Source organism: Chiloscyllium plagiosum, unplaced genomic scaffold, assembly GCF_037043375.1.
Source record: "Chiloscyllium plagiosum isolate Xiang-an unplaced genomic scaffold, Cpla_swu_hap1 HiC_scaffold_24, whole genome shotgun sequence".
In the NCBI taxonomy this organism is placed as follows: Eukaryota; Metazoa; Chordata; class Chondrichthyes; order Orectolobiformes; family Hemiscylliidae; genus Chiloscyllium; species Chiloscyllium plagiosum.
The window spans coordinates 26,793,178-26,819,684 of NW_028270162.1; the positions used below are offsets into that span (position 1 = coordinate 26,793,178).

The 26,507-nt window shown below is 40.5% G+C and overlaps 1 protein-coding gene across 1 annotated transcript in view; it reads left to right on the forward strand.

Annotated features, from left to right (window-relative positions):
* Positions 1 to 138: 138 nt before the first annotated feature.
* rhbdd3 (rhomboid domain containing 3) overlaps positions 139 to 26,507 on the forward strand; it is a 32,202-nt gene continuing 5,833 nt past the window's right edge. The window contains exons 1-3 of the mRNA XM_087999999.1: positions 139 to 743; positions 18,734 to 19,114; positions 22,471 to 22,624. Coding sequence (XP_087856125.1) covers positions 587 to 743; positions 18,734 to 19,114; positions 22,471 to 22,624 — 692 coding nt within the window. The 5' untranslated portion in view covers positions 139 to 586. The remainder of the gene's footprint in view (positions 744 to 18,733; positions 19,115 to 22,470; positions 22,625 to 26,507) is intronic.

Here is a 26,507-nt window from a genome sequence, read left to right on the forward strand (position 1 = left end):
TCCCGCTATTTAAAGAGAGGGCGGCGGCGCACTGACGCGCCCAGCGTAACCCTGTAAACCGTTCGGCTAGAACAATGGAGGGAATGTGGGGCCTCGTTGATGGTTCCGGGCCGGTCGCGATGGAAACGCGGCCATTTCGCCTCAGCCGTCGCTGTTGCCGCCGCCATGATGTCGACGTCCAATCCCCGCTTCTCGTCCCTTTCGATTCTCTTCGCCATTCCGCAAGCATTCTGTCCTCCCTCACCGGCTTGAAAACGAGCTGAAATAAACGCGCCCCGTGGCTTTCACGGAGGGTTTTATAATCAGATCCATCATAACGTGGCTGTAAGGCTCCCCCCCGCCACCGTTGAGTCCGTTATGGGGTGTATCTCAGGGGTGTGGTGGGCCAGTGTCTGGGTGTCTCCGCCCCGGTAAAGATCCAGCGAAGGGCAACGCCGTGATCGGGCACGGAGTAAGAAGCTCTTCGGAGGAAACTCCGCTCTCTATCCCGCCCGAAATCCTCCTCATCCCCCATCATCATTATGCCGCGGCAGCAATAAAGCGAGACCGTTTCCTCTTCGAACGCCGGCCGGGGAGTAGGGTTGGGATGGGGGGTTGCGGCGACTGGCTACGGGCCGGCCTCGGAGCGGCCCGGGTGCCGAGCGCCAGCGCCGCCTTCCTCGCACTCGTCCTCCTCTTGTGGCTGAGTGGGCCCGAGGAGGCCTTTACCCTGACAGCCAGCTCGGTGCTCTCTCACCGCCAAGGTAAGTGCCTCACCCACCCCCTAACAGATTAGCAAATTTACTGGAGATCTAAATGGTGGAGCTAAATACGAGATAACCTGCAGGCGAACTACACCTGACCTCAGATTTGACGACAGGGTTGGGCTCAAAATTCAAAATATATTGGGACGAACATTTGGATAAAAATAATGTGCATAGGTATGGGGGGAAAATAGGTGATTGGTATTCAAAATGGTGCTCATTTGATGAGCTGGTGCAGGCACGATGGGTCGAATGGTCTCCGTCTACGCTGTATCATTTCGGTGATTGTGAAAATCATCCCAGTTTAGATGTTAAAAGAAGGACTGGGGAAGTTTATTTCAGTCATCATTTATATGCAGAAATAGAGTTTTACAGCCAAAATTGGAATAGTGCTGGAAAAGCACAGCAGGTCAGGCAGCATCCAGAATCCACAGCAGGATTCCTGATGAAGGGCATTTGCCCAGAACGTGGATTTTCCTGCACCTCCAATGCTGCCTGACCTGCTGTGCTTTTCCAGCACTATTCCAATTTTGGCTGTAAAACTCTATTTCTGCATATAAATGATGACTGAAATAAACTTCCCCATTCCTTCTTTTAACATCTAAACTGGGATGAATTTCACAGCATGATGAAAAGCACAGCAGGTCAGGCAGCATCCAGAATCCACAGCAGGATTCCTGATGAAGGGCATTTGCCTGGAACGTGGATTTTCCTGCTCCTCCAATGCTGCCTGACCTGCTGTGCTTTTCGACCACTAATCTTGACTCTAATCTGACATCTGCAGTACCCACTTTGGCATTAGAGTTTTACAGCGTAGCAGAGGCCCTTTGGCCCATTGTATTCGTATCAGTCGTCAGAGACCTATCTGCTATAGTCCTGATTCTCAGCACTTGAGGCTGTAGGCTGTGACATTTCAAGTGTTCATCTAAATTCATCTTAAATGTTGCCATTACTGCCCTTTCAGGCAGAAAGTTCCAGATACTCATTACCTCTGGGTGATAAAATCTTCGTTCCAGCCCCTTGCCTTAAATATGTGAATTTGTATTAAGGGAAAAATATATTCCTATTAATTTGCATTTGTGCCCTTCATAATATGAATACTTCTGTCAGGTCCTGTATCAGCCTTCTCCATTCCGAGGAAAGTAACGCAAACTATGTGATCGCCCTTCATAGCTGAAATGTGCTAACCTGGGCAACATCTGTTGAATTTGCTCTGGTGCAATCACATCCTCCTTTATAGTATTAGATTAGATTACTTACCATGTGGAAACAGGCCCTTCGGCCTAACAAGTCCACACTGACCCTCCGAAGAGCAACCCATCCAGACCCATTTCCCTACATCTAACACTATGGGCAATTTTTTTTAGCATGGCCAATTCACCTAACCTGCACATCTTTGGACTGTGGGAGGAAACTGGAGCACCCGGAAGAAACCCACGCAGACACTGGGAGAACGTGCAAACTCCACACAAACAGTTGCCCGAGGTGGGAATTGAATCCTGGTCTCTGGCACTGTGAAGCAGTAGTGCTAAACACTGTGCCACCGTGCTGCCCATAAACAATCTGGACGCTATTCCAGCTGTGGTCTAACCTGCATCGAAAACAGCTCCATCATAATCTCCTAGCTGTTGTATTCACGACCTTGACTAATAAGGGCAAGTGTCCAAAGTGCCTTCTGAACTATACTTTCCACCTATACTGTTGCATTCAAGGATCTATGTACATGTATACCAAGATCCCTACTATTCACCATGTACTCTCTTGCCTTGTTCATTAAACCCTATCTCCAACTATTCTATCCATCTGATGAGCCTGTCTATATCTTTCTGCAGCCTAACATTTTTGTCCTCGCTATTTACAGCATCTTTTTCTGTTACCTGCAAACTGATTAAATCACCAACATCCATGTCTAAATCATTAATGTACACTACAAACAGCAAGGCACTTAGTAGCAAACTAACCTGCAATATGCCACTGGACAAGACATCTAGTTATAAGAACAACCTTCAGTCAGCACCTTGTGCTTTTGCCACTGAGCCACTTTGAATTTGTGCAGGATTTGGAGAATTTATTAAATCTTGAATATTAGGAATAGAGACATTTACCGAGCAAGTTCTTTTATATCCAGGAAAGCCTAAATCAACACAATGCTTATTATCTTTCCCATAATACAGTGGCTCATTTGACATGTATTCACAGATCTATGGTAGTTAAGCTTTTATCAGATTCCCTGTGTTAATATTGTATAAGGATGAAAATGGTTTACATTTATTTGGACTAAGGATGTTTAAAACACAAATGTGTCTATGGCACTACTTTACAGAGCAACTTGAACTAATTCATAAATTCTGAGTAAAACTTGTCAATGGAAAATATCCACAGATGCCTTGACTCCTCAGTATTTTCTGCATTTTGTATTTCTGTTTCAGATTTCCAAATGCAGCAGTATTTTTTCACTGACATAAGTTAACCCCACATTCTCTGCTTTTGCCTTTAGAATGCCTTGATATTCCAAAGAAATGCAGATTAAAAACTTTGGGCATATTATCAATTTGGCTGAGTGGCAGCACTCTGATCTCCAAGTAAGGAAGTTGCAACTTTAACCTCCACATTTTCACTTTCTAGGCTGACAATTCAGTGGAGTGTTAAGTGATCACCGCATTGTTGGAAATGTTAATTTTTGAGTGAGACTTTTCAGCTGGAGGGAAAAGATCTCGTAGTGAAAACGCACAGTTGTTTTCCCAGTGTAGTAATCAATGTTTACTCTTCAGCAAAAAAAACCTAATTGTAGGTGTTGAATCATAGGGTACAAATTGGTGCATGAGCTCATATAACAAAGAAGCAAAGGCAGCAAAAGCAGAGGCTTTGCTTACAATGTTCAATCCTCTTTGAATATAGGAGTACTTCTTGAGAACTATTAATGCGATATCTCTATTCAAGAAAGGGGAGAAAGACAATCCAGAGCATACAGGCCATGGCAAGTCAACCTAACATTGGTGGTGGTGATGTTATTGAAAACCGTTATAAGAACAACAATCTTTTTATTAGCAAATGTATGATTTAATCAGCCAATTTGGATTTGTGAGTGGGAAATCTTGCCTGAATAATTATTCAAAGAATATAATAATGTTAGAGAAGTTTTTTGGAAAGTTGTTATAAGGCTGGTGGGAGGCACTGTAACTGCTAGCTTTTGGTACCCATTAGAAAATGTAGAGTTTATGATTTTAGCATGCACTGTTGAAGAAGTGTTGGCAAGTCCCTGAAGTGTATCTTATAATATATTAATCATGCATTTTATGTGAAGGGATTGAATGATAGCAAATGGAGTGCCAATTAAGCAGCCTGCTTTGGTCTGTGTGCACTGGAACTTCTTGAGTATTGTTGGAGCTGCCCCCATCCAGGCAAGTGGAGAATATTCTACCTCGTTCTTGACCTGTGTCTATTGGATGATGAAGAGACGTGGGGAGACTGGCAAGTTACTTGCTGCAATTACCCAATACCAAACCAGGTTTTGTGGCCCGAGCATGATTATAGTAGTGCAGCAGATGTGTATTTGGATTTTGGAATGCATTTGGTAAAGTTGGAAGCCCATAAGCCCTTGGAATTAAGCAGAAAGTACAGATATAAATTGGCTCAGTGACAAAAAACAATGGATGTGAATTTTTTAAGAATGAGGTGGCTTGTAAAGATGTATCTTAAAGGTCTTTTGGACCTATTACTCTTTGCAATTGGATCCATTTATTCTCAAATGCAGGGGGCAGCTTTGAGGTTTGCAGACAATACATAAGGAGAGTTGAAAACATTATCATGACAGACATAATAGTGAAATAAACAGACTTTTGGCAGGGGGAGTTCAATGCAGAAAAGTATAAAATGATGTTGTGATGAGAGGTTATGTGTAAAGTCTTTACAGTATAACATTTAAAATAGTGGCATATGAATGGATTACTTTGTGAAGGCTTTTTTAAAAAAAATGAGTACTAACTAGGTAAGGCAGTCATTCCAGAACATTGATCTAACCCAGTGTGTTTCAGAAGACAGAGCCCTGTGCAGTGTTAATGGGAGATTAGTTTGGTGGTTTATGACTGGTGGGGTAAACATTAAAGACAATTATCTTTGTTTTGATTCAGGGTAATTGTAAATAATTTTATCTTAGAAAACCTAGAGATCGAAAGCTTTTAGGGTAGTTTGGAAGAGACCTGATTAGGGTAGGAAGCAAATACAGTCTATCTTCAAGAATAGTATTGGATAGTTCAGGGAAAACATTTTTATTTTAGTATAAAAAAAGTTCAGTTTGTTCCATTTTCAGCCCAGGAATTTGTTTAGAAATCTGCAGGTTATTACAACCTGACAAAGTCTAAGCTCTCAGTTTCATGAATATGTGTGTAAGAAGACTTCAGTCCACAGGAAAGATCTGGGAAGAATCACTTAACTTGAACTGAAATATTTGATATAGTGATGTCATTTTTTTTCAGATAGTGTCAGGAAATGGGATAACATTTTATTTTGCTATGTATTTTAAAACCTTTAACATTCTATTCTGTATTTAGATTTCTTTTGTTTTGTACAATAAACTTCTGTTGTTAAAGAAACTTTGCAACTATGTTCCAGTTAATTAAAGTGAAGTTGCCATAGTTCCATAGGACTGCTCTCTTATTAGAGAGAGATGACTGGTAGTCAGTTTAACCTGAGGGTCATCATCACACCTCTGGCAAAAGGTGAGGTTGAGAAGCGAGGATCTTCATGGTGACTTCAGCTAATATAGGAGTTCAACCTGCACTGTTGGCATCACTGTTTTGCGAACCAGCCGTCCACCCAACTGAGCTAACCAAACCAGAGTATATCCACTAAGTTAATAAAGAGTTCTGTTTAAAAAGATCTGTTGAGCAAGATTTCATTCTGGGGTCTGATTTGTCCAGTAGTATCATCATCTAGGATAATAACAATACACTTTGGAAATACATGAGTGAAAAGAATAATATAGTTTAAATGACACGATTTTCAGAATTGGAGGTAAACACCAAGATCTAAGTGTCTATATACAGTAATCCTTAAAAGTAGTAGTTCAATTGACAGGCTGGTTTAAAAGAATACATGTAGCTTACTTGGATGTATAATTAAAGGAATAGCCTGTGAAAAAGAAGTAGGGACATTATGCTAGAATTTTTACCAATCACTAGTTAGGTCTTTGCAAGACCTGGATATGATGCTTGACAGACAACATGAAACACAAGAGATCTGAAAATGTAGGATGATCTAAATTAGATTTTCAGGATGACTAGATGTTTCCATAGAGGAAAAAGTCCATGACTCAACAATTAAAGGTGATAGATTTAAACTGAATGGGGCGAAGGGGGGGGGGGGGGGGAGTGGAGGGGGGGGGGGGGGGGGAGTGGAGGGGGGGGGGGGGAGTGGAGAGAGGGGGGGGGGGGGAGAGTGGAGTGGAGGAAGTGGAGAAGAGGGGAGGTATGAAGTTTTCTTTCCATTCAGAGTTGTCAGTATCTGGAATGCTCAACCTTGGTGGGTGTTGGAAGCTGATTCCATAAATAAATATACATATAACAGTACTGGACGATGAATAACTGACAGGATTATGGAGAGAAAAAGACGTATGGGCTAAAAGTGACTGCTCTCGCAAGATTGGTCAAATGGCCTCCTGTGTTGTAAGATTCTATGGTCCAACTGACTACATCTGACAAAGAATAAATGAGCAACAAGGTACTTACAGAAGTTCTGAAGATGTAAATGTCTTCTATAAGTGCAAATTGTTTCACTGCCGGTGTAGATAAATTCAGCAGCAAATTTGTGCAGAACAAAGTTGCAAAACCAGTAAGTTAATTAGCAGTTCCTTCTTTGTGGTGTTGGTTGGTGAAGTTGATTAGGAGAACTTCCTTCTGTTTTACTGTAGAAACATTTGCTCCATTTTTAATGGATATATGTTAAATGGCAAGATAAAGCCTCACTAGTGAGCAGTGAGAGGCTCACTTGCACGTATTAACATCTTATTATTACTTAATCTCATCTCATTAATATGTAGTTTTCAATTTTGCTATCTCCCAAATAGAAACTAGTTGATGAAAATTCCCAATGTGAAAGTATGACCTGGTGATTCAAGCTTGCTGCTTGCTCCTCCAGACCTCCATCTTGGATATTAGTCACCAATGTCTTAAAACATGCCTCATGAACAATAACTGTACATGTCCCAAGTGCACAGATCTTGGCATCCAACATGTACCAGCCTCACCGCATCATAATGGCACGCCTCCAGTGCATTTGGAATACAATTCTACACTTCAATACTCTGCTTTGGAGCACACCAACACCTCTCATTGTAATACTGCAATGACACTTTGTGGGAGAAAGTGAGGACTGCAGATGCTGGAGACCAGAGTTGAAAAATGTGGTGCTGGAAAAACACAGGAGGCCAGGCAGCATCCGAGGAGCAGGCGAAACGACGTTTCGGGCATAAGCCCTTCTTCAGGAATACTTTGTGTCCAAGGATGGGCACCCAATCAGCTGATGATGAAATGTAAAGCTATGTTAACAATGATGTGTTTAGAGTGACGTGTCACCTGTGCCACCTATGTGCCCATCAAGATCTTGTCTTTCTCAGCCAATAAACCTCAATGCATTCCCAGGATCTGCAATTGAAATGGAAGGAACCTGACCTACAGTGGAACCAGTTTGCCCCTTTCGGTCAGGTGACTGTATGAAGGAGATTGACATGCTGCATGTATCCTGCCCAGCGGCAGGTGCATCCTTTTCAGCTTTTCTTCCCTCTGTGCTGAGTATGGCAGACAGGCTAATGGTGGAAGACTATACCACGTCTGGAGTGTCCTGAGACGAGACCTTTGGGGTCTTTATGAAATTTCCTCTCTGGGTGGGTACCTGGCATCACTTTGCCGCCTTGAAAGAAAGGGGCACTTGGATTGAGGTCAAGGTCTCACGTCCCCTGTTGCCTAGCTGTTGGTGCTGAGCATTAGTGGCTAAAGCGCTTTTAATGCAGATTTGTGCTCATATACAGAAATCTATGAGAATGCTTGATATGATTCTCAATTGCAGCTGCCAACCTGTTTATGGAGGCAAGCAGATGTGCACATGCCAGAGATAACAGGGTCATAATAGGTATTGCTGCAACTTGTGCCAAGTCGCTAAGAGCCCCTGACAAACCTGCCTGCTACTTCTGTGTATTTGTGCATTTCAAAGTCTTAATTTACTGACACTATAGTTCCTCTCCATCATGGGGTTGAGCAGGTGATTGATCCTTGTGCCAGCGACTTATGGTATTTCTTTCTCGATCTGCTGTGAGACATGGCAGTGATGTGCTCATCAGCAGGTGCTTACAAATCTAATGTAGCAATTGATCAAATTGGGGGGTGCTGGAAGGTGCAAAAAGCAGCCTTGCTGGTGCATTCTCAGAGGCATTCATGCTGCCCCACCTCTCGGTTGCAGAGACTGTGCTGATGCCACTAGTGCCTGTTGGAGGCAAAAAACTAAAGTTGGAAGTTCTGGCATGTTAACACATTCACAGTGGAGTTAATGTGAGAATAGCATAGCAGTAGAGTGTTTAGAATAAAGCAAATGCTTCTTGCTTGCCAAGGCATGGGGATTTGGGCATCTCCACAGGTCAGGTCTGGTCTTGCTCTTCACTGACAAGGACTGAGTACCTCTTTCTATAGGAGGTGAATGCCAGGCAGCCCAATTATGGACCAAAATTATTCTGGAGTAAGGCAAAGGAGGGGTTGAGTGAGAAGAAAGTGCAGGTGGGGGGAAGGTGGTGAGGTTCTGAGTGAGTGAATAGGCAGCATTAGTAGTGTGGGGATTGGGTGTGTGAGAATGAGTAAGGGAAATGCAAGTCTTCAGGAGATGAGAACTTTCAGGAGGAAAGATAAAATATAATCATGGAGGGGGATTTTGAACATTTAAAAAAGTTTCAAAAAATGAATCATTATATACATTATCTACTGAATAGTGTTCAGATTCGGTGACTTTTAATTTATTACAGTACAAGTCTTAACTTGAAATCTTGTGGTGCAATCCTTCCATTCAGTCAGTGTATGTTCAAAAGTATTTCTAATAAGTTACTTCTCTTTATTGGGATCATAAAAGCGCCTGATGATGTTAAACTATACTGAATACAACCAAAAAAATAATTCATTGGAAGCACTCTTGTCAGGTGATCATTATCAAGGACACGCTGAAATATTGAAACACTGTATTAAACCAGTTTCCAAGTAACAGTCACAAATATATATATTTTTAAATCCAGCAATATTGGAAAGCAGATCAGGATAGATTTTGATTCTAGACAATATTGGACTTCACTGCATGTTTAAGTGGCAAGCTGTCCTTCTAAAATGTCAGAAAATGAACACTTATAAATTGGAAGAATTAGAAGTAACCAAATTAATCATTAGATAGATAAGTTTTGCAAAACTAAACATCTGAAGGTGATAGTGAGAAACCTGAGGCAGAGGAAGTTCCAGATAGTAGGGCTGAGACACTTGAAGCTACTGCTAATTGTGTAGAGAGGAGGACGATCTCCTGGAAACACTGGGTTTGGCACAAGACGCTAAACGTGTACGTTATTGAGCTGAGATGGGAAGGGTTTATAGATGACAGTAGGAAGAAAACAAAATCTTAGAAAGCGTAGAAGAGGATCAGGCAGTTTACAGATGGTGGATTGTTAATGACTTAAATAAGAAATGTTAGTAGAAATACAAGCTCAATGAATGGTTCTCTGATTGACACCGAAGTAAATATTGCCAATCAAAGCTATACTAAATCAAACCAAAGGAAACTGAATAAATACAATCAAGATATTTGTTACTTGTGTTCACAATACATTCTAATCTCTCCGGTCCTAAAAATTGAACGAGTAATCACCCATACAACTTTGTGCAATCTGTATTAAAAGGCTAGTCAAAAATTAATTAATAGTCTGCATATTTAAAGTGAAATTATTTTAAAAACTTTTTTCCACGTTGTATCAAGGTGAAAAGGTGCCAGTTATTAAGATAGTAAAGCAAATCATAGAAATAAAGGTATTAATAAAACTCAGTCTTACTGAAAATCTTTTATTGAGAACAATTCAAATTTAAACTGGGAACATGATCATACAATATCCAAGTGATAAGTATTTGGACCTCCATTTTCTGTCTGCAGAGATGAAATTATTCATTCAATGAAACATAAGTTTTTTAAAAAATCATTCATGGGATGAGGTTTTGCTGACTTGGCCAGCATTTATTGCCTATCCCTAATTGCTCAGAGGGCAGTTAAGAGTCAACCATATTGCTGTTGGTCTGGAGTTACATGTACGCCAGACCAGATAAAGGACATTAATGAATCAGGTGGGTTTTTCTCAACAATTGGCACTGGACCCATGGTTCTGGATTAGTGGTGCTGGAAGAGCACAGCAGTTCAGGCAGCATCCAAGGAGCAGCGAAATCGACGTTTTGGGCAAAAGCCCTGATGAAGGTTCAAGAAGCTGAGTGGCCTCCTCCTACTTCTAGTTCTTATGTTCTCCAATTCATTTTCCATGGCAAATGCCTCAGTTAATCTCTCAGCCCCCTTTGGACCCCTTACATTCCTGATGAAAAGCTTATACTCAAAACGTTGACTCTCCTGTTCCTCGGATACAGCCTGACCAGCTGTGCTTTTTCAGCACGTTTTGACTTTGATCTCCAGTATCTGCAGTCCTCACTTTCTCCTTGGATGCTGCCTGAACTGCTGTGCTCTTCCAACACAACTAATCCAGATTTTGGTTCCAGCATCTACAGTCATTGTTTTTACCTCACTGGACCCGTGGTAGTCATTAGATTCTTAATTCCAGAATTTTACTGAATTCAAGTTCCACCATCTGCCATGGCGGTATTCAAACCCAGGACCCAAACATCATCTGGGTCTCTGGATGCCCAACAATAATGTCAGTAGGCAGTCAGCTCCCCTTGAGAGAAATAGGAGAAATTATATTATTTTATTCTGAGTCAGCTAAGATGCACTTAAACCAAATAAGACATCCCATAATCTCATTTCTGAATGGACAAATATAAATTACCAAAAAGCTCCTAAACTGTTCATCGAAGGTGGATTTAAAATAAATTTTCATTCATGATTGAAGCACCAATTAATTAAAACACAAAAAAAATCAGTATGCACTACCTATATCCCATTGTGTGTTTGGTATTTTCAAAAGCAAACATTCACAATAGCTGAGTACATCCTGGAAAGCCAATTCTATCCGAATTTTGCAACAGCATCTTGTCTTTACATAGTTCCTTTCACTTCATAAAATATCTTAAGGCACTTCACAGGAGTGCCGTCAAACAAAATTTGGCACTGAGCCACATAAGATTAGTAACTTTGGGACAGATGGTCAAAAGCTTAGAAGTAGGTTTTACTAAAGTAAAGCACTTACTTTAAATGCAGCAAATAGAGTCACAAGAAGCTACAATAGTAGCATTATCAAATAACATTTGATACAGACATATAAAGATGTTAGGAGAGGTGACCAAAGGCTTTGCCAAAGATTCAGGTTTTAAGATGAAACAAATAGGCCGGAGATCTGAAACAAACAAAAATAGAAATTGCAGGTAAAACAGACTGGGTTCAGTTCTGAAGAAGGGTCACTGGATTTGAAATGTTAAGGAGAAAGTGAGGACTGCAGATACTGGAGATCAAAGTCAAAACGTGTGGCGCTGAAAAAGCGCAGCTGGTCCGAGGAACAGGAGAGTCAACGTTTCGAGTATAAGATTTTCATCAGGAATGTAAGGGTTCCAAAGGGGGCTGAGAGATTAACTGAGGCATTTGCCATGGAAAAAGAATTGGAGAACATAAGAACTAGAAGTAGGAGGAGGCCACTCAGCTTCTTGACCAAGACTGATCACATGGCCTCAATGCTACTTTCCTGCCAACTCAATAACCCTTGAGCCCATTACTAATTTAATATCTTTAAAACTGCAGATACTGTAAATCAGAAACAAAAACAAGTTGCTGGAAAAACTCAGCAGGTCTGGCAGCATCTGTGAAGTTAACATTTCGGGAGTCATATCTACAATGGCTGATTCTACAGATTTCACAAATTTGGGGCTATCTTGCAACTTCTTGCCAGAATGAAGATCAATTTTCTCCTTCAGCTCGGTAAACTTGCAGGTGACATGGGCAGTATGACAATCAAGTACTGGGACATAACCAGCACTAATTTGTCCAGGGTGGTTCAGGATAATAACCTAAAGAAATAATCAGAATATGGATTGAAAAACATTAACTCTGCTTTCTCTGCACAGATGCTGCCAGACCTGCTGAGATTCTCCAGAAATTGCTGTTTTTGTTTCAGATTTTCAGCATTTGCAGTTCTTTGTTTTTTTTTTCCCCACCTTTCATGACCTGTATGTTCCAGATCATCCCAAACTTTGCTGCCTTGATCCTGACTCGGAGATGCTGTCAGACATTTTTGTTACCCATTTTTTAAAAACTTAATTTTCTCACCCTACAGGACCCCCTCCAGATAATTCCTTTATCCAGGAGAAGAAGGGGACTTTGTGTTCCTATCCATGAGCAATGCTATTTTTAACCAGTGGTCAGGAATTGTGTTTAGATGATTGCATCATGCATTGCATCAGATTTTTATTCCCTTTTTGTGGGGAGATGTTTGAACATTCAACTCCCTGTGATGGTGCTGCTGATGTTGGAAAATAAACCCAAACTGTAGCAGTGGCAGATGCTGAACTGCTCATAAAAGTAACAATGAAAAGTTTGCTAACAAAGCAAATCATGTAGACTATTTTACGTAAGTTCATCAGCTGACCTGATGATTATTCATTTACATTAAACATAATCTTCCTAAGAAAAAATGATTCTTGGAGTGGACCATTGCACCACAGAAGGAACTTGCTTGGGAGTGGTTGTAAACAATCATTTCAATGTTAATTAGTTCGTGATTAATAATACAAAAGTGAGAAGTTTGTTGACCCTAATCACTTTAATAGCTTCAGAGATTGTTTCTATGTTTTTACAAGTTCCTATCACAGTGGCTTGAGTAGAAGTGTGAATTCACTTGTTGACACTTCTTGCAAAAACAAAAGCAAAATACTCAGCCTTGGAAATATAAACTAAAAACAGAAAATACAAAGGTATGAAGTAGGAGTAAGACATTTTGCCCATCAAACCAGCTCCATTATTTGATAAAATCATAGCTGATCTGAATATTAAAAATCACACTACACCAGGTTATAGTCCAATAGGTTTATTTGGAAGCACCAGCTTTCGGAGCGCTGCTCCTTCAGCAGGTGATTGTGGAGAACAAGATCGTAAGACACAGAATTTATAGCAAAATTTTTCAGTGTGATGTAACTGAAATTGCGAATTGAAAAAGACCTGGATTGTTTGTTAAGTCTCTCATTTGTCAGACTTAAACCCCTTGAACTCTCACACATGCACACCCACATGTACACATACACATATAAGTTTGTGGGTGAATTTGTACTTGCAGAATTACATTTTACTTTGCTCAAAAACTGCATGAATCCATGTAAGATTCTGTAAATCCATTTTTTAGATTAGAATCAGTCTGATCATTGTGGCACAGACAGCCTCACAGGGAGTTAACACCTTTAATACCTTATCTGGGCCGACATGACACCAATTGTTAAAGTGCACTGGAGAATGTAACTTTTTAAAAAAGTTTTGTGATTTACATATGAAAGAACTGAAACCAACATGGTCATTCTAAAAGATGAAAGACTTAAACAATCCAGGTTTTTTTTAATATATGATTTCAGTTACATCGCACTGTAAACCTTTGCTATAAATTCTGTGTCTTACAATCTTTTATCCACAATCCCCCTAGTGCTTCCAAATAAACCTGTTGGACTTTAACCTGGTGTGGTGTGATTTTTAACTTTGTACACCCCAGTCCAATACCGGTCAGTTTGCCAGATCTGAATGTTGGCAAAGGCCCAGTAGATCACACACTATCTGTGGAGAGTTTAAAAAAGCACAGCACCAGGTTATAGTCCAACACGTTTATTTGGAAGCACAACACTTGGAGCGCTGGTGAAGAAGCATCGCTTCGGAAGCTAGTGCTTCCAAATAAACCTGTTGGACTATAACCTGGTGTCATGCAATTTTTTTTAACTTTGTACATCCCAGTCCAATAGCGGGACCTCCAAATCATATCTGTGGAAAGAGAAATAGACATTCTGTTTTAGGATAATGACTTTTTACTAGATTGAGAAGTTGTTAGAAATGCACAATGCTTAGCATGGAAAGGGGGAGGGGAAGGAAAGAACAATAGCGCAAATGTTTGAGAGGGTGGATGGCCATAGTGATTAAATCACAAAAGAGCAAATGACAGAGTGCTCTGGGTCATGCTTTTGAACTGACTGGAGATGTTCAGCTAAGCAATCATCAATCAGCATTGCTGAAAAGAGAGAGATATCGCTGAAGCTTTCTGCCTTGCACTCAACACAATAAATATAAGAATGCCAAGTTTAAAATGATTGGAACAGTTGATACCACAGGAGAAACGTGGTGTGGAAAGTTGACAAGTAGGCAATAATTGACTGAGGCATTTGCCACGGAGAAAGCAATGGAGAACATTAGAAGTAGGAGGAGGCCTGCCCAGCTTCTTGAACGTATTCTGCCATTTGCTATGACCATGATCTTTAAAACTGGATGCTGCTGACGAGCTTTGCAAGGTTGGTGATCATGCGGTTAAACCGCAATCACAAAAACAGAAGGCACTGGAAAGGCTCATTGAGTCTGCTTTTTCTCCAGAGATGCTGCCAGATCTGCTGAGTTTTTTTCAGTGACCATTCAGAATCTGCTTTGGTAATCTCTAAAACTATGTAGACCTGTGTAAAGCCAGAAGAACAAGAGCAAAAAGCATGAAATATTGAGTAAAGCCCAAAGTAGGCTTAAATGATAATGATAGAATAGTATTGATGGAAGGGAAGCATTAACGTTTTGGCAGGATTAGATTTAGGTTTAAATTTTATTGTCTTGTGAAAAGTGTATAATGTCACACCGCATGGCACTATCTTAGGTACAAAAGTACTTCGATACAAAAAACTTTAAGTACAGGTAGTAAAAGAAACGCAAGTTTAAAAAGTTAAGCATTATCTTTATAGAATAAGTGGAAAAATAAAAAAAAAAGACAATAGTTAACATTAAAGTCCTTAATATAAATGACAAAAATAAAGGAATAAAGTTAAAAGTTCTTTGAACTAATTATATAAGATGTTTCCATGGCTAAAGAATATGGTAGAGAAAGGTGAGTATGCCACAGGGAGATATAGGCCATTCGACCAACCAAGGGATCTTCAGTGTAAATATGAACCCACACTTCCTCCATTCCTCAAACCTTAATTAGGGCTTATTTTCTCTCCAGAAAGAGATTCTGACTCTGTTAGGAAGGAGTGGGTCACAGCACAAAATGAGATTATTGTTAGGCAAATGATATGGAGCTTTAGCAGGTGAGTGAAGTTGAAGTACAGATTATTCCATTGCTATTGCAAAGCAGGCTCATAGGCTGAAAGGCCAACTATTGTTCCAAACATTTTAACACAGTGGCCCCACATATTTGAATAAATATCAAAGCAAACAAATATGTATGTGCCCTGCTTAGAACATAAAACGTTCTAGCGCCCTTTGACCCTCGATGTTATGCTGTCTGTGAAATCAATCTGAAGCCCATCCAACCTACACTATTCCATTCTCATCCATATGCCTATCCAATGACCATTTAAATGCCCTTAAAGTTGGTGAGTCTACTACTGTTGCAGGCAGTGCATTTCTCCCCTACTACTGAGTAAAGAAACTACCTCCTGACATCTGTCCTATATCTATCACCCCTCAATTTAAAGCTATATCCTCTCGTGCTAGCCATCACCATCCAAGGAAAAAGGCTCTCACTGTCCACCCTATCTAACCCTCTGATAATCTTATATGTCTCAATTAAGTCACCTCTCAACTTCCTCCTCTCTAACGAAAACAGCTTCAAGTCCCTCAGCCTTTCCTCGTAAGACCTTCCCTCCATATCAGGCAACATCCTAGTAAATCTCTTCTGAACCCTCTCCAAAGCCTCCATATCCTTCCTAGAATGTGGCCAGAACTGTGTGCAGTACTCAAAGTGCGGCCACACCAGAGTTTTGTACAGCTGCAGCATGACCTCTTGGCTCCGAAACTCAAACCCTGTACTAATAAAAACTAACAGACCGTACACCTTCGTATGGGCGGCACGGTGGCACAGTGGTTAGCACTGCTGCCTCACAGCGCCTGAGACCCGGGTTCAATTCCCGCCTCAGGCGACTGACTGTGTGGAGTTTGCACGTTCTCCCCGTGTCTGCGTGGGTTTCCTCCGGGTGCTCCGGTTTCCTCCCACAGTCCAAAGATGTGCAGGTCAGGTGAATTGGCCATGTTAAATTGCCCGTAGTGTTAGGCAAGGGGTAAATGTAGGGGTATGGGTGGGTTGCGCTTCGGCGGGTCGGTGTGGACTTGTTGGGCCGAAGGGCCTGTTTCCACGCTGTAATGTAATCTAAATCTAAAATCTAACCCTATCAACCTGGGTGGCAAATTTCAAGGATCTATGTACGGTGACTCAGTGGTTAGCATTGCTGCCTCACAGCACCAGGGTCCCAGGTTCGATTCCAGCCTTGGGAGACTGTGTGGAGTTTGCATATTCTCCCCGTGTCTGCGTGGGTTTCCTCCGGGTGCTCTGGTATCCTCCCGCAGTCTAAAGATGTGCAGGTCAGGTGAATTGGCCATGTTAAATTGCCCATAGTGTTAGTGCATTAGTCAGAGGGAAATCGGTCTGGGTGGGTTACTCTTCGGAGGGTTGGTGTGGACTTGTTGGGCCAAAGGGCCAGTTTCCACACTGTAGGGAATCTAATCTACGTGGACACCGAGATCTCTCTGCTCATCTACACTACCAAGAATCTTTCCATTCTTTCTGCTGTGTTTGAATTCTTGATTAGAGTTCAGCATGGAAACAGATTACTCGTTCCAACTTGTCCACACCAACCAGATATCCTAAATTAATCTAGTACCATTTGCCAGCACTAGGCCCATATCCCTTTAACCCTTCCTATTCATATACCCATCCAGATGCCTTTTAAATGTTGTAATTGTACCAGCCTCCACCAGTTCCTGTGGCAGCTCATTCCATACATGTACCACCTTCTAAGTGAAAAAGTTGCCCCTTAGATCCCTTTTAAATCTTGCTACTCTTACCCTAAACCTATGCCCTCTACTTCTGGACACCTCCACCCCAGGGAAAAGATCTTTTTTATCTTATCTATGCCCCTCATGATTTTATAAACCTCTACAAGGTCACCTGTCAGCCTCCGATGCTCCAGGGAAAACAGCCCCAGCCTATTCAACCTCTCCATACAGGTCAAATCTTTCAACCCGGGCAATATCCTTGTATTTCTTTTCTGAATCCTTCAAGTTTCAAAACATCCTTCCATAGGAGGGAGACTAGAATTGCACACAATATCCCAAAAGTGGCCTAACCAATGTCCTAAAAAGCTGCAACATGACCTCCCAACTCCTACACTCAATGCTTACTCTAATCAACAAGATACCAGCAGCTCCCAATACTAGACAGGTAGCTTCTGACTCTCAAAGTGTTCTGTTACTCTCATCTCCAATTAGGCCTTTGCATTGAAAAATAGTTGTCTGGGAGTGATGCATCTGAGGTTAGGACCCAGAATTCATCTGAATTCTGCTTTGAAATTCCAGCCCATTCCTGGGTTAGTGAGGCAAAGTTTGCCTAGTGCTCCTAGTCCCGATAACCATTTGACAATGCTCACTTGAAGTATGGATGCTTGATGGGGCTTGGCTTTAGTACTATTTGGTAGTAGGCCATCCCTGGCAAGCAGCCAGTGCCTTTTGGCCCCCATTCCTGATGAAGGCCTTTTGCCCGAAACATTGATGGCCCCCATTCCTGATGAAGGCCTTTTGCCTGAAATGTCGATGGCCCCATTCCTGATGAAGGCCTTTTGCCCGAAACATCAATTTTCCTGCTCTCAAATGCTGCCTGGTCTGCTGTGCTTTTCCAGCACCACTCTAATCTAAACTCTGGTTTCAAGCATCTGCAGTCCTCACTTTCGCCTATCTAAATTTTCTTCCAAGTGTTGTGCTTGTTTAATCCTAACGATGTTAGTATGTTTTTTATGTTGGAGTCACCATAGTTGCTCCTGATCCTGCCTTTATCCACAAGTTCATGTTCTTCCAAGGAGGTCTCTGGATGCCACTAAATAGTGATGGGATTTCAAGCTGATTTTATACTTTTCAGGTCCAGGATTGTGAAGTCATTTGTGTTTCACCCACTCCCGCTTTGCAAGTTCAGCATAGACAAAATAGTGACAGTGGTTAGCACTACTGCTCTCATAGCACCAAGGACCTGTGTTTGATTGCACCCTCAGGCAACTGGTTGTGTGGAGTTTGCACATTCTCCTTATGTCTGTGAGAGTTTTTTGAGGTGCTCTGGTTTCCTCCCATAGTGCAAAGATGTGCAGGTTGGGTGGATTGTCCATGCTAAATTACCCATAGCATCCATGAATGTGCAGACCAAGTTGATTAGCCATGGTAAATGAGGGTTACAGGGTGTGGGTCTGGGTGGGATGCTCTTCAGAGGTTTGTTGTGGACTTGATGGATCGAATGGCCTGCTTCCACACTGTAGGGATTCTATGAAATACTGAACTTGTTTATGTCTGACAGCACTGCTTGTCCCACTTGAGAAGCCAAAATTAAAACAAAGTATATTATTAATTACAGTTTTCCTGAAGAAAGAGTTGTTATAGTATGTTGGCTGTCAAACCTTATTAACTATTGTGCAGCATTTGCTGGACAATCACAATTTTCCGTACACAACTGCAGATAAGTTGTGTGAGTTGTTCTACAATTATTGATTGTATGTATATTTTAAAAATGTGCTACACCATTAGTCACCGTAAATTAACTACCTCCTTTTTTATTCCAACAGTGTACCGTTTACTGAGCTACTGCTTTTCCCATGACAATGTCTTTGCCTTGCTCATCAATGTTGCATTGTTAGTTGTCTTGAGCAGCCGCCTGGAGCAACAGTTGGGCACCATTCGATACTTCTACCTCACCATCCTTTTTGCTGTTTTTTCTGCATTGTTTTATCTTCTTTTGGGCAAATTACTAAGTCTTGATGAAACACCAGTGTGTGGTTTTACAACTGTTCAGTTTGCTATGGTGACACTAAGTTGTTGTAATTCTGGAATGAAAAGGACCATCAGAGTTGCAGCAGTACCTTGGATATTCCTCCCTGTTGCCTACCTTATTATTCCAGGTTCATCTGTCTTTCTCCATATCTGTGGAATTATTGTTGGGCTGACCTGTATCCTTTCTGATAGTTGCAGGAGAATGGGTTAAAACTCTGAGTAACTTTGCAGGTGTGTAATCCACTATGTTGTAAATTAAATTCCCAATCAGAATTTTCAAACTGGTTGCAACAGTTGTTATTCAATAATTTAAAGGATTTCTGCTGACAGTCAGCCTCCTTCATCGGTTATGTTCATGCCCAGGTGTCCTTGGAGAAGGAGCACGTGATGGCACTAATGCTATTGATGCCTTCAGAGAGAGGTGGGCACCACGGGGTATACAGTGCTTTATTTGCCCCTCCAACTCTATTTCAATTTAGTCCCTTCTCACTATCCCTACCCACTTCACCTTTGATGGCTTGCATTGCTAGTAATTGGCTTTGCTTGTAAATTTCACAGACGTTTTACTGGTGGTGGTTGCTAGTTTTAGTAGAAAGCAAAAAAAAAGTCATAGTCATAGAGATATACAGCACGGAAACAGACCCTTCGGTCCACCTTGTCCATGCCAACCAGATATCCCAACCCAATCTAGTCCCACCTGCCAGCATCCGGCCTATATCCCTCCAAACCATTCCTATTCATATACCCATCCAGATGCCTTTTAAATGTTGCAATTGTATTAGCCTCCACCACTTCCTTTGGCAGCTCAATCCAAACACGTGCCACCCTCTGCGTGAAATATTTGCCCCTTAAGTTTCTTTTATATGCTTCCCATCTCACCCTAAACCTATGCCCTCTAGTCTGGACTCACCCACTCCAGGGAAAAGACTTTGTCTATTTATCCTATCCATGCCCCTCATGATTTTATAAACCTCAGCCTCCAACACTCCAGGGAAAACAGCCCTAGCTTATTCACCCTCTCCCTATAGTTCAAATCCTCCACCCTCGCAACATCCTTGTAAATCATTTCTGAATCCTTTTAAGTTTCGCAACATCTTTTCTATAGGAAGGAGACGAGAATTGCATACAATATTCCAACAGTGGCCTAACCAATGTCCTGTACAGCCACAACATAACCTCCCAAATCCTGTACTCAGTACTCTGACTAACAATGGAAAGCATACCAAACGTTGCCTTCACTATCCTATCTATCTGCGACTCCTTTTCCAGGAGCTATGAACGTGCATTCCAAGGTCTCTTTGTACAGCAACACTCCCTAGGACCTTCCCATTAAGTGTATAAGTCCTGTTAAGATTTGCTTTCCCAAAATGCAGCACCTCACATTTATCTAAATTAAACTCCATCTGTCATTTCTCAGCCCATTGACCCATCTGATCAAGATCCCGTTGTAATCTGAGGTCCTGTTGTAATTCCCCTTGGGAAGGTGGGAAGCTTGCTCAGTTGTGCATAATTGCACGTCTGGGTAGAGAAGAAAGTGGCACAGTGGTAGTGTCTCTAACTCTTAGCCAGAAGATCCCATTTAAGTCTCAACCATTCTAACATGTTATATCAACACCTGTGTGAACAGAATCACATAATTGTTACAGCGCTGGAGGAGATCAGCCTATTGTATCTGCAGTAGCTCTCAAAACATTTTAACCTATTGCCAATCTCCTGTAGGTTCTCTGTAGCCTTACACATTACTTAAATTGAAATAATCTTGAAATCTACAGCTGCACCTGCTTCCACCATACGTCCATGCAATGCATTCCATACCCTAACTACTCACTGTGTGAAAAAGGTTTTTCCCACCTTGCATCTGCTTTATTTTGAAAAATCTGAACTCTCTGGTTCTCAATTCATTTAGAAGCGGGAGCAGTTTGCCTCTATCCACTCTGTCTAGACCCAGACCGCTTACGATTTTGAAAACTTCTGCCAAAGTTCCTCAGCCTCCTTCTGTTCAAGAAGAAAACAGTACCAACTCCTCCAGTCTTTCCTTATAACTGAAGTTTCTCAACCCTGGAACCATTCTTGTAAATCTCTTCTTCATTGTTTACAATGTGTTCATATCCTTCCTATGATATAGTCCCCAGAATTGTACACAATACTCTAGCTGAGGTTAAACCAGTGTCTTCATATATGTTTATCATAAAGGATGTTAGTTTGCTTGCTGAGCTACAAGATTCTTTTCAGACATTTTGTCATCATACCAGGTAACATAATCAGTGAGCCTCTGGTGAAGCACTGGTGTTATGTCCTGCTTTCTATTTATGTGTTTAGGCTCCCTTGGATTGGTGGTGTCATCTTTTGTGTTGGTGTCATTTCCTATGTAGTGATGTCATTTCCTGTTCTTTTTCTCAAGAGGGTGGTAGATGGGATCCAAATTGTTTCCTGTTCTCTTTCTCAGAGGGTGGTAAATGGGGTCCAAATGACACCACCAACACAGGAAATGACATCGACAGCCCAAGGAAACTTCAACATATAAATAGAAAGCGGGACATAACACCAGCGCTTCACCAGAGGCTCACCTAGTACGGTAGTGAAATGTCTGAAAACAAACCTTCCAGCTCAGTGAGCAAACTTGCATCCAGAACCTCAACCTGAGCTACAAATCTTCTCAAAAAGTTGATTATGTGTTAGATATTACTGCTATACCCTAGTAAGTCAGCCTGAGATTTGATTTGGCTATTTAATTCTTCTATTAATTTGAAAAAAATTGTTTCACATTTTATTGAAGTAAAGAGAACATTTTGATCTTTCCACAAGTACATAAACTGCTAAAACACATTGGCAACTGTGTTTGAAAAATGCCTTTAGTTGCAATATAGTGCAGCAGGTATGAATTTTCAGACAACGTGTAGAGGCAGTGGGACCTAGACAGTGTAAATAAGAAAAAACTGTTCACATCAATAAGATGATAAAGAACAAGAAGTCACATATATAAATTAATTAGCAAAAGAAACAATAGAGATGAAGGGGGAAACTTATACTGTCAGTGATTATACCGTGGAATGTGCTGCTGAAGAGTGTGGTGGAGGTAGGTTCAATCAAAGCAATCAAAAAGGAATTGGATTATTAACTATAAAGGAAGAATGTGGAGGTTTACTGGAAGAAGGGAAGGAAATGACATTGGGTGCATTGCTCATTTCAGAGAGCCAGCACAGACAAAGGACTGGAGAATGCTCTCCTATGTTGTAACAATTCTGTGAAATGTGATTAACTTCTGGGATAAAACATGTTATCAAATTAGCTGTTGCATACATTTTTACTGCTCTAAAATGCATTTTTCTTTAATTTTGGGCATTGATAAAGAATGCTTTTGTTCTGGCTGTACACTCAATGAGTATTTTTTTTAATCCTTTGAGTGCAGTCATTCTCATGACATGTAAAGTACATTCATGCAAAAACAAAATGTGAAGTTGAATGGTTGAAATCTGCCATACCTACACTTGGTCCAACTGATTTGAATATCCTTGACATTATTTTTATTCAGATAGGTATAGATTTTTATTTTGCCAGGAGTTGTCAAACTCATTGATAGATGCTGTTGAAAGGCTGGCTATCTGTAAGTTTCTGCAACATAACTCCTGGATTCCATTTATCTTCTCTCCAGCAAAATATCATCTTCCTGTTAGTAACACTGAGAGGTGAGCAGAACATTTTAAGCTTAGGACTTTTTGTCAACATATAATATACAGTGGAAATGTTGTAAATGTTATGTACAAATTTCTGTTCCCTATTTCATAGTTTTATTTTTATAAGAATTGCCATATGTTAATGCAGTCTGTTTTGACAAGTATTTAGTTTGCAACACACTATACTTTCTAATATTTATAGAGGGAAATTCACTTGTGTTGAAATTGCATTCTTCCTGTATTATTCTTGACTGAGATGGCAGATGGACAACCTGCTATCAGAGTTCTGCTAATGCTTTTCAGCAGGCTGCAGGCAGGTCTATAATGTGGCTTTCTTTCACAATGCTCCCTTGGAAAACATCTGGTGGTTCTTTATAGATTGAATGATTGGGAGCCATTTGGCACAGTTTTATCCCCACTCTAATCTTGCCTGCAATAATTTTGGAGTATTAGCTACTTGTTAGAGGGTAGATCTGTGGATGTTCTTGGCCTTTCAGTTTTGAGTTGTGTGAGATAAAACAATTTAACCTCAATCTTGTTCTTCCTTTGAATTACACAATGACTTTGAGCGGATGCCAACTGCAGCATTCCTATTGCCTTTTGGGCTCAAAACATCTATCTACCTCACTTAAAAAAAAGAGTAATCTGTCTTGGGATGGATGAACTCTGAAGATCTTCAGTGGAACCTTTGCATGGTTAAAGAACAGTACACACTGTTTTATAATGCCTTTTTTATAGTGTGATAGTCTTCCAGGCAGTGTAGCTAGTATACAATGTAGTAATTGCTATGCGATTTTAATTAGGAATAAATTTGTAGTTGTACATTTTGTTTATAGCAGCTATTCTTTATTCTTTACAATGATATAATACTACTTACTCCAAAGCCGCACTCATTGTAAAACATAAAAGCACAGTACAATGAAAGGACAGAAATGTTCTACCCAAACAAAAATAAAACTTAGTAAAAAATGTAAAGCATGGGTGTGTAAGTTGCTATCCAAAAGTAATGTAAATATGTCATCTTCTAAAAGGTTATGTTATAGAGAAATCTATCTCATTCCAGTTCATGGCTTCTGTCACATGAAATGGTTTCAGTGTTTGCCGTTTTAACACTGGCCACTTTAAAGCAATGTCATAATTATATCTGAAATACTGCTACCTATCTAACAGATGGTTAATGGGCCATATAATTGCAACTCTTGCTTTTAGTTCTAATTTTGTACCATTCATTCTTTTCGTGCAACTTGAGTTAATTTTCTTTGGAAAAAAAAGAGAAGTTGACAAATAAACGGAAAGACAATTTAAAAGCTTTTGAAATTGAACATGTTGGCAAAAAAAAGTGCTAAAAACAATTTGGCAGCATCAAGTGTAGGTAATTAAATCCACTCACCTTATACAGAATTAGTTGCTGAAGATACAAATCGGATTAGGAGAACAAGTTGCAAGCCATGTCACGCTGACATTGCACGATCACAAACAACCACTTTATTTAAATGTTCAGCTATACCATTGGGTGGGGTATCCTGCCGTGATTAAAAACTGCTGATTGTGGCCTCCCTGATTTGTGACTTGGTACTACTTTATTAAGTAGTGAACTAGAGTATGTTTATCTGCTTTTCTTAAAAAGACTCCTCTCTAAATAGAACACAGATAAAAATAGCTTTTACTTTACAGTAGTACTGTACTCATAATAGATGTAACAGTTAAGTATATTATTGTGATGTACTTTAACCACTTTTTATCTCCCTGAGCACATATAAAGAGTTGATTTGTATCTCCAAATTCTTTGAGTCAGTCAGCATCAGCCATTTTAGAATTGTTAAGTACTTCATACATATTGTCCCTTGATGCTGAGGGGCTCTGTATCTTGATGAGGGCTGAGGAGAAGACATTTTGAAATTCTGCATTAAGAATGGTGTATTCTGGATAATGGTAGATGTTTTGGCTTCACAACTTAGGCATTTATAAAATTAAAATACAAAAGATTACATTTATTCAGAGTCCTCTTCAAAAAAACCTGAAACATCACTCATCCTACCTCACAGTGCCACTCCACTAGCCATCACTACTAAGACTGAGAGGGGAAGGGACAACCACTCAGATACTTCCTGTTTCTCCTGTGGTTTACAAGAGTACTCGACATTTCTTAATTGACGATTAAGGTGATGCTGGCTAAAAGGCTGCTGAAGTGTACTGAACTTAAATAATAGTCTGACTAAATTGTTTTGAAAAGGAGAAACAATAACACCTGAATCATCTTGAAAATGAAGTTAACTTAATAAATAAAATTGAGTTTTTTGGTGTTGAATGTGCCCTTTGGTGCCCACTTTATGGAAGACCTGAGGTACACTGGTGAGCTCCATGTGATATTTCTTCAAGATCAGTGGGGTACATATTTGGCTGTGGAAGGCAGACAGTGCTAACAAATTTATCAGTGGTGTTTAATTTGGACCTGAGGAAGGCCACCTCCACCATGAGGCGCAACAGGTGGTCTGAGTGGGGGCCTAGAGTACCCCACCTTGTTTGATGTGCTCATTATTGGCTGTTCTGGCTATAATCCTACCTGGTGATGTTGCTTTATTCCTGGATGCAGATCATGTACTTCAGGTAGAAATTCCTAATTTAGTAAATTATGTAATGCTATGTATGGCACCAACTTTATTCCTGGAACAGAGCAGCAGAATCAATTATGAGTGGAACTGAGAATCAATGAACAGAGTGCAGCAGTATTTTAGGCTGAAATTCTGAGTATCTTTGGAGTTTCAACTTAGACTTTAACTTCAAAAGCTGATTTGCTGCTTTGAGGGATTGAACTATGGCATCATTTCAAAAAGCATTAGAATACAATTTAATGTGGATTTGAACATTTAGCATTAATTGTGACAGTGTGATTGTTTGAATACAGATTTGGACCTTTGATAGTGATAAATCAACATTTATGACTCTGTAAAACAAATTCCACTGCCCTCTGGATTTCTGGATGTTAGGAAGCTAGACTACATTTGGAATTGAAAATCTACATGTGAATCAAAGTTTGTTTTCGAAAACAGAATTCAAGGCAGTTCATGCTTCTTCTCATTCGCTCTTCTCCCACCCCAGACAGTAGTAGAGTTCCTGGAGCAGAGACAGTCACTTTATAAACATGGGGAGGCGATGGCCTACTGGTATTATCATTAGACTATTAATCCAGAAACTCAGCTAATTTTCTTGGAACCTGAGTTTGAATCCTGCCACGGCAGATGAATTTGAATTCAATTAAAAAAAATTTGGAATTAAGAATCTACTGATGACCTTGAAACTAATGTACTTCAGGGAATGGAATCTGCCATCCCACCTGCTCTGGCCTACGTGTGACTCCAAACCCACAGCCATGTGATTGAGTCTCAACTGCTCTCTGAAATGGTATGAGAGATAGGCAACGAATACTGGCCCTAAGTGATTTAAAAAAATAGCCAAGTGGTCATATTGAAAATGATGAACATTGGGAAACTGTGCAACTGTGAGGCACTTCATAAATTTACCTTATCTGATGCTTTCCTAATAGGGGGACATTATTTAACACTGAAAAGCTGAACTTTAGCTGACATTTTGTTTTGATCTGCCTGTCTAGTTCAGAATGCTGAGACCAATTCTAGTATCCCAACTGAGTTCCCAATTCAGTAGATATGGAATTGCTAGGACTCTTTGTGGTCTACATTAGTCAGGACCATAAAAGTATCTACTGCATGATTGAGAGAGCTTGTAGTTGCATTTTAGAAACCAGTCAGTCCATTCTGCTTCCCTGCTCTGACCTACAAATCTTGATGTTTATTTAGAATACAAATTCCTTTTAAATCTTTTTGTGCCATCCTTTCATGCATTCCTGTCAAAAAAAGCCTTTTCATTACCCTTGTTT